The sequence below is a fragment of the Meriones unguiculatus genome, chromosome 15 (genome assembly GCF_030254825.1).
Source record: "Meriones unguiculatus strain TT.TT164.6M chromosome 15, Bangor_MerUng_6.1, whole genome shotgun sequence".
NCBI classification, from domain to species: domain Eukaryota; kingdom Metazoa; phylum Chordata; class Mammalia; order Rodentia; family Muridae; genus Meriones; species Meriones unguiculatus.
This window is the reverse complement of record NC_083362.1, coordinates 43,227,775-43,241,327: the sequence shown is the minus strand read 5'-3', so window position 1 is coordinate 43,241,327 and position 13,553 is coordinate 43,227,775. Positions and strand designations below refer to the sequence as shown.

Here is a 13,553-nt window from a genome sequence, read left to right as displayed (position 1 = left end):
ATGCAAATCAAAATGATCCTGAGATTTCACCTTACACCCATCAGAATGGCCAAGATGAATAACTCAAGGGATGCTGCCTGCTGGAGAGGATGTGGAGAAAGGGGAACCCTCCTCCATTGCTGGTGGGAATGTAAACTTGTACGGCCACTTTGGAAATTAATCTGGGGCTTTCTCAGACAGTTAGGAATAGTGCTACCGTCATTGGCTCTTCCAGTTTTTCTGCCTCCTCTTCTGAAATGTTCCTTGAGCCGTGATAAAAGGTAGTATACAACAGAAGTCCCATTTACGGCGGGGCACTCCACAGATGCCTGTGCTCCGTGCTTGCATCAGCTGTGAGTCTCCGTATTTAACCGCACAAAGGACCAAAAGCATCACTAACCTATGGATGTAGATACGCAGATTTAGAAGGTAGCTTCACACTGTGATTGTTCATCAAAATAATAGTAGATTTTCCCTTAGGGACTATGAGATTCCCCAGCTACAGGTTCTCGGCCACATTTCCAGCATCAGGCATGAGCTTCCTTCTATGGAGTGGACCTTCAGTCCGATCAGAAAGCGGTTGGTTCATCCCATTATGGCACCTATGCACAGGCAATTCCAGATTGCAGCTCGGAGGGTTCACGCTGTGGAAGACCCGTTGATGACTTTGCTCCTCTGGTAGCCTGCATAGGACCGGCTGGGACTAGGAAAGCTAGCATCCATGTCAATACTGACTTGATTTCTCCAAGTCCTGTGACCAAAGTGTGTAATGTCTCAGCAACAGGACCTTATATCAAGGTCTAGTGAGCAACTAGAGCAATCGCAATTGCCTGCATTGTTTTGCAGGTCTCTGGGATATCTTCCTCCCCAGACTGACACTAAGCTTTGTATTTGGCACATTTTATACATGTATATGTAACCAATAGTTTATAATAAAACTATTGTACAGCCCTTTCATTTTATTTTATGATTTTTTATTTCAAATGCTGTATGTGCTTGTATACCTGCAGGCCAGAAGAGGGCAGTAGAGGGTATAGATAGTAATGGGCCACCATGTGGTTGCTGGGAATTGAACTCAGGACCTCTGGAAGAGCAGACAGAGCTCTTAACCACAGAGCCATCTCACCTGCCCCTCCCTATGGGCTTTTCAAACATCCTTTGTGTTATCCTTTTCTCCCCCTCTCATCTTCCCTGTCCTCCCAAACATCTTACTATTCAAAAAAATTAAAAAGGATTCATTTATGTTTTTGTTTTATGTGTATGGATGTTTTGTCTGCATGATGTCAGTGTTCCCTGGTGCCTGTAGAGGCCAGAAGAGGGCTTGGGTCCCCTGGAACTGGAATTACAGATGATTGTGGGCCACCACGTAGGTGCTGGGCATGGAACCCTGAACCTTTAGAAGCTCAGCAGCTGCTTTTAACAACGAAGCCATCTCTGCAGCCCCAATTTACAGAGCTAAACACTGTAAATATTATAAATATTGTGCCCTGAGTGTGGGGACTGGCAGCACACCACAGCCTCCACCACAATGATACTTATTCATGTTGTTGTGCAATTCATATGTGTTTACATGCACATACATATAAAACATATGGACATATAAACATCTTTTTAATGTCTGTATTTATGAAATTAAAAAATGAAATTAAGTCAACAAAACAACAGTAAAATGAGATATAGCATACTGAATAGACATTAAATTAATAGGCTCTGGTTACTCTAGTACCATTTCTCAGGATGGTACTTTTTAGATTGGAAGAGATATACTTGCTTTTTTTTTTTTAAAGTTGCCGCACACCTTTAATCCCAGTGCTTGGGAGGCACAGACAGGTGGATCTCTGTGAGTTCAAGATCAGAATGGTCTACAAAGTGAGTCCAGGACAGCCAGGGCTACACAGAGAAACCCTGTCTCACTCTCCCCCCCAAAAAGGAATCAATATTTACACTATATGCCCACTTTTTTGGAGATAAATGACTGTTCCTCTGTGATGTTAAGGTAGCAAGTGCAGTGTAACCAACGGGTACCAGGCAGCTAATTTCTTTTGGAAATAGGAACTCGATGGTTGATTTCTGATGTTGTTAGGTGCTGGCCTTACCGCAGAGAAGCCCGTGACATTGAGCATGAACTTGATTGACTCTGTGGCTCTATATATTGCATTTATTTCCTATTAATAGAGTCTAGCTAAGTTTCTCAGGTTGTCCTTCAGTTCCTGGTCCTCTTGTCTTAGCATCGTGAGTACCCAGGATTATTGTCACCACTAATCTACAGATATAGACATGGCTACCATGGCTACTTTGAAGAGGCCAACTTTGCCTGATATGTCATCTCTACTGAACAGTGAGTGTTTCACTGACACAGGCACTCTCCCACTCTCTGAGGGATGGGAACATTCATCTAGGATTTCTCCAGATCTCCTGTTGTTTTTTTCTTTTTCCTTTCTTTCTTTCTTTCTTTCTTTCTTTCTTTCTTTCTTTCTTTCTTTCTTTCTTTCTCTCTCTCTCTCTTTCCTTTCTTTCTTTCTTTCTTTCTTTCTTTCTTTCTTTCTTTCTGTCTCTCTTTCTCTCTTTCTCTCTCTCTCCTTTCTTTCTTTCTTTCTTTCTTTCTTTCTTTCTTTCTTTCTTTCTTTCTTTCTTTCTTTCTTTCTTTCTTTCTTTCCTGGCTCCTGACTAGTGAAATAACCCACAGTCATCCATGGTTGAACACAAATCTATGTCTCTAGCCATCTCTCAAGCCAGACAAAGACATTCAGTTTGCTCCCAGAAATGACTCGCACTGAGAAAACTCTTCACTGCTCTGGTAAACATGGAGTTGCCAGCTTGTGGTCGTGTTCTGAGAACTGTCTTTTCTTTGGTTTTAAAATCTTCAAGGGGACAAAAATGTTATAGGAGTGATTATCAAATGCATCTAAGTTATCTGCTAAGGCAACTTCTGCTTTCTGAGCCTGCCCAGTCTCTTCTATAACAGTTCCATGTTGGGGACATTGCCCTGGCGTGGACTGAGCCTCATGGCGGCTGGATGAGACATACTTAGTTCCTGAGAGCAGCTGAGGCTGCAAACTTGATGCTTCATGGCTGGTCAAACTCAGCTAGCGAGCCAGGCCCCTTTCTCAAACGGATTAGTTATCTGCGGAAGAGGAAATACCTAGCTTTGGAACTAATGTCTTCTTGTTAGCTCTTTTAATCAAGACCGCCGGGGCTCCACATAGAATCCCTATTAGGGTCCTTCTGTAGGGTCATTTTCTTTCTTTTATCCTTAACAAAAAGAGCCAGTTTATGGGTTACTTGGTAAACAGGTCAAAGCATAGACTCAGATATGGTATGTATTGCTTCTCAAATCCAAAAGGATACAGCACGTGTAGTGTCTCTTTGGTTAGCACTGTGCTTGCATGCGTGTTTTTGGTTGCTAAGAACGCCACCACTGACTTGCTTTGTTAGACAGAGAAGACATTTATTTTGGTTCAGAGCTTGGGAGGGACTTCATCTCCTGACAGCCTGCCTGCTGGCAGACCCTGAAGGGGGTGAAGGGCGTTACACGGCAGGAAACAGGGAGTGTCTTCCCTCCTCCTTACACCGCCACTGATAACTCACCCACAAGGCCTCACCGGGATGGCTTTCTCCTCCTCCAGTCGCCTGCAAAATCCTCACCCTGAGATACGGACAGGTGGATTAAATTCCTACCCTCTCAGTGGGGATCAAAATCTAACATGTAGAGTCACCAGGGACATTCAAACTGACGCAGAGGAGCGCTGTAGAGGATGGCGATTTATCTTTTACTTCTCAGGGGACCTCCTGACAGTGTCCAGGGCTCCGGACCATTCAATTAAATGGCAAATTCCCTGGGGCGCACAGCCAGCACTCTGGCACACATGTGTCTTGTTAAGCCATCTCAAAAACTTTTTTCTGTTCTCGGGTCTAATCATCTGAGGTGTCTTTAACACAGTGATCAAGGGGAGAGTTTACACAAACAAGATTGTAAAGGTGAGCTCGTGCCCTCAGTCTATGCAAGTTTGATTTATTTATTTATTTATTTTTTACAGTCCAGGTCCTTTTTTTTTTTTATTTTTACTTTTATTTTTTGTACATAAGGCCATGAGCTCATATGGATTGGGCTCCAGCAGCTCTGACTCCTTCCCGTTGGTCCTCACAAAGTGTGCTTCTCTGGGGGAGGGGGGGCGCAGGCTGGCGCCTGAGCTGAACCCAGGTGCCCTTCTCCTTGGCCTCCTTCTTCTTCTGGTCGTTCTCCTTCACGCGCTTCGGGAAGCTGTCCCTGTTCCTAGAGAGCTTCATGTGCTCAATGCCCACGGTTGATTCTCTTGGCGGGGATCTTGTCCTTAACCTCTTGTTCACAATGATGGGTGACGTTGTAGGCCGTTTGGGTTTTGCCGTGGTGACACCCGTGGGGCATTCCTTCTTGGACAGTGCCCATCCCCTTGATGTCTACAACGTCACCGTTTTCGTAGATTCGCATGGATGTGGCCAAAGGAACAACTCCCTGTTTCCTGAAAGGCCTGGAGAACAGAGAGCCAGGGCCCCTCCCCTTTCCCTTTGTGTTTGTTGTCTTGCTGAGTCGCTGCAAGATGGCTGCTGCGGCGGCGGAAAGCAAAACAGTTTGCTTTGGAATAGATTAAAAAAAGATTGCTCTCACACTAGATGTATGCCAGGTGCCCAGCTCTGTGACCCATTTGTTGGAGTGTAGCTACAGCACCGGTTGCAACTGGTGTGGCTCTTGCTTGAGTTAACAGTTTGTAGTTAAACTGGAGCCCTCCGCCAGCGGCAACCGCCAAACAGGTGAGTTAAAAGGGAAGAGTCTGTGCAGCCCCCACCTCCAGCATGTCCCACATGTCTTATGGCGGTGCTGACGTCTACATTCTGGAGGACTCAGCGCTACCCCCATCCTTTTAGTCCATCAATAGGGATTCCGGTCGGTCCCTCTGCCACAATAACCTGTGTGTCAGAGAAAACACCTTGGGATTCTGTTAGCTATCAAGTAGGCCTCCTCGGCTGAATACTTCACCGTATGTAACTATATTATAGGTCAGCAGTGACTTACACAGGTCTGTAAACTCCATGTATCACCATTGCCATAAGCCTCAATTTGACTGGTGGTCCAGGCCTGTGCCTGGAATCTTAGGAACTAAGATTAGATACTAAAGTATCTAATTCCTGAAATGTTTGGGTCATCCTGGAAAATGACACCAGGTTCCCCTAAGGAGAATTTGTACCATATATTTATGGCAATATTGTAGAGTCCCCAAAGAGGACTAACTTCTTCATTCAAAGGGTTCGGTGTCTGTGACGTGGCTTAGTGGAGACTGGGCGAGGCGGAGGCCATCGCTGTGATGTCACCAGCAGCTTTCGGGTGGTGAGCCCATGGGTTTGCTGCTGTAAAAATCAGGGCCATTTCGAAGTTTTCCTACCTATTTAATTTTCAGGTTTGCCCAGGCCACTGCCAAATATCCTGCCAAATATCAAACTTTGTTCTGCTTTGTCCCTGCTGCCCGTGCTTGTCTGTGCTAGTTAAACAGCGTCATTTGGCACAGTGTCATCTCAGGATTGTAGGAATCACCGAGCTAGCTCAGCGGCAGTCTCCCCTCCCCTGCCCTCTCTGTCTGTTATAGAGTTTTTCTGCGGTTGCCCTCACTAATGTATTTTCCAGCGCCTTCATATCTAGAGATACATCTCTAGAGATACACGTAAGTCCAGGCTCTCTGGACAGGCATTCATGTTAGTTATTTTAGCCTAATTTTTTCCTTTTTAGTAGGTACTGGACCAGTTCAAATTTCATACCTCCTCACCTATGACAACACCATTAATTGTATGTGTGTGTGCATATACCTGTATGCCAAGGTACATGTGAAGAAGCTGAAGGATAAATTTAAGGCAGTTGGTTCTCTCTTTCTACCATGTTTCTGAGGTAGAATCTGTTGTTTCCATGCTGTGTGTTCTGGGCTAGCTAGTCTATTCTCGAGTCTTCATCCACCTTCCATAGACATTCTGGGAGTACAGATGCATGCATCCACCACATCTGGCTTGTTATGTGGGTTCAGGGGATCAAACTGGTGGTTTGCAGGCTTGCAGGGCAAGCAATTCCACCCAGAGAGCCAATGCCATGTTCTTGGTGTTTTTGTTTTGAGACAGGGTCAGGCTGGCTTTAAACTTGATGTAGCTGAGGACGACCTTAAACTCTTGACCTAGTCAACAGGACTGGGATCGTGGGCACTCTCTTGACATTTGAGTTGCTGATACTACCCATTTGGATTGCCCTGCCCTGCCAGTGTTCTCAGCAACAATGTTACTGCTTTGTCCTCTAGCAGGGTTGTGCTGGATGTATCATTTAGCTGTTGGAATATTCAGCAACTATACCTTTCCATTTGCTTTTCGTTTATTACATAATTAGGGCAGGACATTGAATTCTAAAATAAATTTGTGTAAGTAGGTAATATTATATTTGAATTTCAGTTCTGGAAAGTGAAGGCAACGTTACAAGCACTACCTCTTTCTATGGATGAAAATGCCTCCTAGGGCTATGATTGTGTCCCTTTCAACGACAGCCTGCTGTGGCAGCACACACTCGGGAACAGCAGGAACAGCAGGACTGGGAGTTCAAGGCCAGATTGCCAGCAATATTGCAAGACGCGATCTCAGAAAGACAGGGGGTAGGTGAATGGGGGACCTGACTGAGCCAAGAGCCCATGTATATGCATGTCCATGATGACCTAAGTAGATCTCGAGGGAATCGTCAAATTACATAACTGGTTATCTCTCTTTGGAAATACAGTTGTATTTAGTCAGGGAGTTTGCTGTCCCATATACCTACAAATCTACGCAAGGTATCAGCAGGCAGCCTGATGGACAGCAGTATGGAATGCCTCACTCGCCAACAAACAACTGAGTTGTCTGAGAAGGGTCTTGGGAACAAAGACTTTGAGGTGTGTGTCTGCTTTTCACTGGTGGACAAAGAGGGGGACCCCAGGACCGTGCTTCCTCAGTTCCTCGGTTTCTGCATGAGTTGAATCACAATCTCCAGGGTGGAGAAGAGTGGCGTTGGGGGTTAGCTGCTTCACCAGCCAGAGCGGGTGGATGATAAATGCAAGGATGCTAGTCGATGACGGTCACTCCCTTCTCCCTTGAAATCTTTGTGGAGGCACTGACAACGGGGAGGGAGAATCTACAATTGTTTTGTGAGTGAATTGTAGGGGCAGGCGTTTGATCTCACCCAGGCACTTTGCAGTTCTGATTTACTGTTCAACAGTCCTGAAGGCTTGCTCCATGGCCTCTCAGGGCACCTGCGGCTTCCTGGGAGTGTCCCAACTCTCACTCTCCTGTTTAACTTTCTTCTCTAGATCTTAGGCTTTCTCCTCTCTCAGGGAGCCGGCCCTTAGCCACCAGTCCGGTCTGGTGTTCCCCTCCTTGTGACCCTTTATATCAGTTTGTAATTATATTGCTCAGCAATGGCTGTCTGGTTTATGTGAGTGGCCTTTGAGAGTCGGAACCTGTCTTGGGGTTTCTATTGTTGTGAAAAAAAAAAAAAAAAAAAACAAAACAAAAACTTGCGGAAGAAAGGATTTATTTTTGCTTATATTTCCACATCGCAGTTTGTCACTGGAGGAAGCCAGTGCAGGAACTGAAGGCAGGAACTGAAGCCCAGGCCACGGGGAAAGCGCTACCCATTGGCTTTGTGTTCATAGACTGCACAGCCTGCTTTCTTGTACACCCAAGACCTGAAAAGGGCCCCACCAGCTTGCCCACGGGCCAATCTGGTGGGGACCTATTCTTAACCGAGGTTTTCTCTTCTCAGAGGACTGTAGCCTGTGACAAGTTGAGGGAAACACCAGCCCGCAGAGTATCTTTCCTGCTTATGCCTGTTTTTCTCCATGCTTAGCCACTGCCTGAATTAATAAGTGCTTTTCCAGATCTCAAAAGTGCCAACACTTACTATGGGTTAGAAGCCCATGTTAGAATCCCATGCTGCTGGACAGCCGCCTCTCCTCGCCCTCGCCCCTTCTTTTCTCTCTGTCTCTGTCTCTCTCTGTCTCTGTCTCTGTCTCTAGCATGCAACTTACGCTCTCGTAGGAATAAATCAGCCAGGACCATGCAGTAACTTAGGACAGTTTTTTTTTTCTTCTTCTCAGTGCCACCTCAGTCCCCAAGCCCAGGATACCAAGTTAGGGTACTGTGTGGTTTGGCGGGAGAAGTTGGAACGAAGGGCCCCCGAGCCCCTGTTCCTCCCACCGCTATGTGTTAGAGAAACACTGGAACCACAAGGCACCCAGGGCCTCCTTCCGTTAAACAAAGAGACTGTCAGCCGTGCGCCCAGGTGGCAGAATTCAGAACACTGGAGCGATCTGCCTAGGGAAGGAGGTTAGGGAAAGGGGGTGTGACGCAGTCCCGCAGGGTGAAAGTTGGTGGCGTGGGAGTGGCACTCTCTCCGGGCCCCTGGGGCGTGCCTGCAGAGGGGCTTGCCCACCGGTCGCGTGCGCGCGGGGGTGGGCGGTGAGACCCTCGAGGGGAGGGGGTCGCCGTCATCCCCACCAGGAGCTCCTCCGGCGTGGGGCGAAGAAGCCACGGGCAGGTGCGGGAGGGCGCAGAAGCCGCGGGGCTGCGAGGAGCCCCTGCGGGCGGCAGGAGGCAGCGTCGGCCCGGGCGGCGCGAGCAGCGCGCGGTGATGTCAGTGGCGGCCCAGCTGGCAGCGGCCGGCACTTCCTGTAGCAAGGCGGGCGGGCGGGCCGGGCTGCGGATCCCGAGAGCCGGGGCCGGGCTCGGGCGGCGGAGCGGTGGGCGGGCCGTCACCTTCGGGCGCCGGGCTCCCGGCGCTTCCTCCGTCTCTCCCCCCCACCCCATCCCCGGCCGGTCCCTTCCGTTTCCCCGGCTCCCGGCGTGACATCTGCGGAGCGGGGACCTGGATGCGCGCGCGCGCGCGGGAGCGGAAGAATGGCAGTGCTCAAACTCTGCGACCAGGTAGGGGCGCCCGGGCGCGGGGCGAGGGGGGCGCGGCGGGGCGCGCCCCGGAGCTGTGGACGCGCGGCCGCGAGCGTGCCCGGCCGGCCTCGGGGCTCGGCTCCGGCGCGGTCTCTCCCCCCCCCCCCAGCCCCCCAGCCCCGGGCCGTTCGCGGCTGGAGAGGGTCGGCGGGGTGCGGGAGTGGCCGCCGTGCGCGGGGGACGCGGGCCGTGGCCGCCCCGGGGGAGGTGGGGGAGCCTCGGGCCGCGCTGCGCACTCACCCCGGGGCCAGGCTGTCGGCGGGCGCAGGGGGAGGAGGAAGGTGGAGGGCGCGGGGGAGGCTCGCAGCCCTGGACCTCTCCCGCGGCACGCGTGAGGCTGGCCCGGATCCCCGTTCCCGTGCGCCCCGCTGTCTCGCTGGTGGGACGGGACGCCCTGACTTCCCCTTTAGTTGCCCGGGGGCCGGGTGTGGGGCGCGGGGTTGAGGGTGCGGAGGGGCGCGCGCTCTCTCGGCCCCGGGCTCCCCGGGGGAGGTGAAGTCAGGTCCCAGGGTGAGCTCGCAGGCGCCGGTGCCCGTCAGCTTTGTTGCTTCTCTGGCCGAGACGTTACTCAGGGCTGCCCCGGAGTTCGGCTAGAAGCAATGGGATTATTTACCGAATCCGATTGACAGTCTTGGCTACACGTCCTGGACACTGACACTCACAGAAGCCCAACCAAGTTGCGAGACAAAAAAACCCCAAAACATCTCTTCGTGGCTCTTTCGGTGCTCCTCCACTTCTCGGTTTATTCGTGCACACTGAAATGAACACTTTGGGGGGGCTGGCGAGCAGGGAGGCGGTCTCGACTTTGACACACGGCCACCAGGCCAGCTCCAGGATTAAACCACTCAAACTTCTTTAAGAGGACGCCTCCCGAGTCTTGCTCCTTAGTGTCCGGCCAGAGCGTCCTGCAGCCGAAACGCGCCGCCTGCGTTAGTGAACCACAAGGATTTGTTTTTGCCCCTTGAGATGGACGTGACCTCAGCTTGCTCTTCGGACTCATCTACAGCCCCCTTCTCTTCCCCTCCCCCGCCCCGTCCAGAAGTCACCGAGTTTAAAAAACTCTCTGTTAAATTTAGCAGGGAGAGCAGCTGTTAATTGTGGAACCTGCCCCCTCCTCATCGGCTCCTGAGCGTTTCAAGGGCTCGTAAATTGATATTAGGGTTTTCTCCACCCTTTGTTCACCATTTTTGCCAACTGTTAGACATTTGCTTGTTTTAAGCTGCACACTGTCGTGTGTCTGGGTCAGGTCAGCTGGCACACATTCTTATACTTTGTTAATCCCCAAATCTGCAGAGTACAGACCTGGTTCCAGTCGGCATTGTTAGGTTATCTATGTGAGAATTCCGTGCAGCGTCTTACTTAGGAAGATGCCAGCCATCTATCCTAAAGTCCTTATTTTTTAAGTAAAAACAGCGGACCCGGAGAGGCAAGCAAGTCTTCCTCAAGATCCTCAGCTGTTGGCTGGTATTGTTCACCTCCTGGGCTCCTGTAGTTGCAGAAAGCTTGAGGCCCTGAGGTAGATGCCCCCTTCCTTTCAGTAGATGAGTTAAAGCGGGATGTGAGGCTCTTTCTCCGAATATGCATCAGACCTGGTGAAGAGTGTGCAACTGGGCTCAGCAGCGAGGGCCCGGTCTCAGGCTAATCAGAGAAGAGCTTTCAAAGATGTTTATCTTTGCAAATGTTTCTAAATACACCCTCTTTGTTTCCACCGGGGAGAAAGAGGTATAACCTTCATTTGACTCCAGTCTCCCGGCACACAGAAGGCACTAACTAAGGAGTTCTGTGACTGGAGAACACCTAAAAACCACCAGTCTATTTTGGGACAAAGCCAGAGGAAGACTGGGTGGGGTGGTGGTAGGGCGGGGTGGGGTGCAGTGGTGAACGAAGATGGTTTCAGTGTTTCTTTAGGTCCAGGAAGTACGTTTTTCTTGCCTTATATAGTCTTACTTTTTTTTTTTTTTTGTTTGAAACATACTTCTTAGAAGCAGGCTCTTAACCTCATCTACTCAGGATAACGACCCCTTGATTCAGCAACTCCTGGAAGAGCTTTGCCCCCTCATCTTGCGCCTGCCTGTGATCCCTGCTTTAGTTTGTGGTGGAGCAGCTTGTTCTCTACCAAGGGGGGGCGGGGAGGGGGCTGCCATCTTGGCCTAATATTTGTAAGGCGAATCTCGACCCTTGGCTACAGCTCTTTGATTCTTTTGGTTTGAGGACACAGTCTTGTCGCTGATAACTTGCATCATAATTTGTCTTGCTTTGCCTTTGGATGTAGGTGAAGTAAGAGGTGATCACCCCTGAAGGCTGGACCGGGCTTGGGGGCAGTGGGCACTACGTCAGCAGCCACTTCATCAGTGATCTCTGAGCCAGGCAAGAGAAGGGATATGCCTTTTAAAAACTGTTTTGGGAAAATTACAAAGTAAGGGGGAAGGGAGAGGCTGCTGTGGTTTTAGTCTTCTACTGTGCGAAGGAACTGGGAGCTAGTGCTACAATCAAGCTCGACACTTAGGACTTCTGCATTTGCAAGTCTGTCCTGTCATTCTTTTGTTGCTGTTGTTTTCTTTCTGGCAGTATTTTGGGACCATTTTAGTTTGCCTAGGACTGAGGGGCTTTCCTAGCATGTGGTGGCAAAAAGCTTCGACAATTCCTAGCAACTGGAGGAATTGGTTGCTTGCCCTCTGCAACATTGTTCTTTAAGCATGTAATTAATATAGTAATATAACCATTTCCTCATAGGTGGACATGAAGGCATTTGTTTACGCCTTGGGAGAACTGAGAGATAATCATAAGGTTGAAGAAGGTTTCATCACATACAATGCAATGTGTTTAGATTATAATAATAGTCATAGAGCCTTTTGCAATTGGATTTATCTTTGGACTTTTAGGGTGCATTTCTTATGTATACAGGTAGAGCACCACAGAGGTTTTCGTGTACGGCTACGTCAGTCTGGCTCTTTCCTTCAGTTTTTCCTTTTCAAAGTTGCAAAGGCTGGAAGGGGCCTCGTCCATCATTTGAAAGGTCTGCTTTTCTGATGTGAGTTTCCTAATGACAGCAGAATGGCTCCATTTCTCAGGAAGAGTCTGGTAGACAAACTGCTTGAGCAGTTGGCCCTTTGGAGCTTCCCGCCTGGAGGCCTTATGGTTGGTGTCTCCTCGCCAAGTCCTAGCTCACACTCCAGTCAGCCGCCTCCTTGCCAAAGCACTGTCCGGCAGCCTTGGCAGTGACCAGAGACTAGAAATCCTGACACTGTGAAAGTGGGATTTCTGGCTGCTCTGTGGGGACTTTGGACTTTTTTTTTTTTTTTTTTAATGCAGCTATTCTGTATTTTCAGCTACCCTCTATGAACCGGATTGCAAGCCAACACTGTATATGCTATAGGAGCGAGGGAGAAAAAAGACAAACTTGACGTTTGGACTCTGTTTTGGTTGCTTGTGACCCAGTGGTATGGTTTTGGGAGTGTACTTGAGGGCTGGCATTTCATGGCCTGTGCATAACAGTGGCTGGTGTTGATTGTGGTCTTCCTGTGTGCTTGGCCTTGGCAGTGAATCATCTCCTTTAATCCTCAGAGTCACACTAGGAGGTAGATGGTGTCACTCCTACTTCACAGTTGAGAAAACAGGACAGGGAGGCTAGGGACCTGCTCAGGTCATACACCCTGAGAGTGACTAGGCACAGTGTCCTCCCCTGGCGGCTGATGGCACAGGTGGGGCTCTGAGCCCCAGGCTGTACTCCCCACAGTTGAAATGGCAGCAGCACGTACAGAGCTCAGTCTCGTCTCTTAGCTCTGGGGAGGCTCTGGAGAGGTAGCACTGTCCACGCTCCCAGCATGGGGTCAGACCCCCCTCTGTCAGTTGAGGACCTGCTGTGAGGTCTCTGTGCCTGCTTTGCCTCTACCTGGCTTGTCTCACTGACCTCTGTACCCAGCAAATGATGTGTTGGTACCGTGTCGATTCTTTTCTTAATTACTTATTTGTCTTTGTGTAACATGGGAACCTGTAATCATCTTCAGTGTCTGGTCACCTTAGGAAATCAGGAAGCCAGCCAAGCAGATGAAGAAGAGTTTGACAGTAGAGATAACTCCTTGTGGCATCTTGATGTGCTTCCTTTAAAGCCTCTGTTTAGCTGGTACAGACTCTAGCTTCCTTTGTGATAATGTCAGTATCCTGAATGATGTACATAGCTGATACCTGTTTTCTAGACCAAGGACTTTTCTAAATAAAGTTATGTTTCCCTTAAATACTTTACTGTCTGCTTCAGGATAAAAAAAATCCAGCTCCTGGGCTGGAGAGATGGCTCAGTGGTCAAGAGCACTGGCTGCTCTTCCAGAGGTCCTGAGTTCAATTCCCAGCAACCACCTGGTGGTTCACAACCATCTGTAATGAAATCTGATTCCCTCTTCTGGTGTACATGGAAACAGAGACTCATATACATAAAATAAATAAATCTAAAAAAAACAAAACAAAAAACAAAACAAAAACAAAAAAAAAAAAAAAGAAAAGAAAAAGAAAAAAAAAAGCTAGGCTTGGTGGCATACTCCTTTAAAAAAAAAAGTCCAGCCCTGATTAGACAGAACCTCCTCTCTTAAAAGAACACTTTA

At 49.0% G+C, this 13,553-nt stretch overlaps 1 protein-coding gene and 1 pseudogene across 6 annotated transcripts in view; one reads left to right on the top strand and one right to left on the bottom strand.

The window, feature by feature from the left end:
- Positions 1–2,706: 2,706 nt before the first annotated feature.
- Positions 2,707–4,820, bottom strand: LOC110551635 (large ribosomal subunit protein eL21-like; annotated as a pseudogene).
- A 3,984-nt stretch (positions 4,821–8,804) lies between these two features.
- The window catches only part of Ankrd44 (ankyrin repeat domain 44), a 268,251-nt gene continuing 263,502 nt past the window's right edge, over positions 8,805–13,553 (top strand). For all 6 annotated transcript variants that reach the window (XM_060368368.1, XM_060368365.1, XM_060368366.1 and 3 more), the window contains exon 1: positions 8,805–8,937. In XM_060368368.1, the coding sequence (XP_060224351.1) occupies positions 8,911–8,937 (27 nt within the window). In that variant the 5' untranslated portion in view covers positions 8,805–8,910. The remainder of the gene's footprint in view (positions 8,938–13,553) is intronic.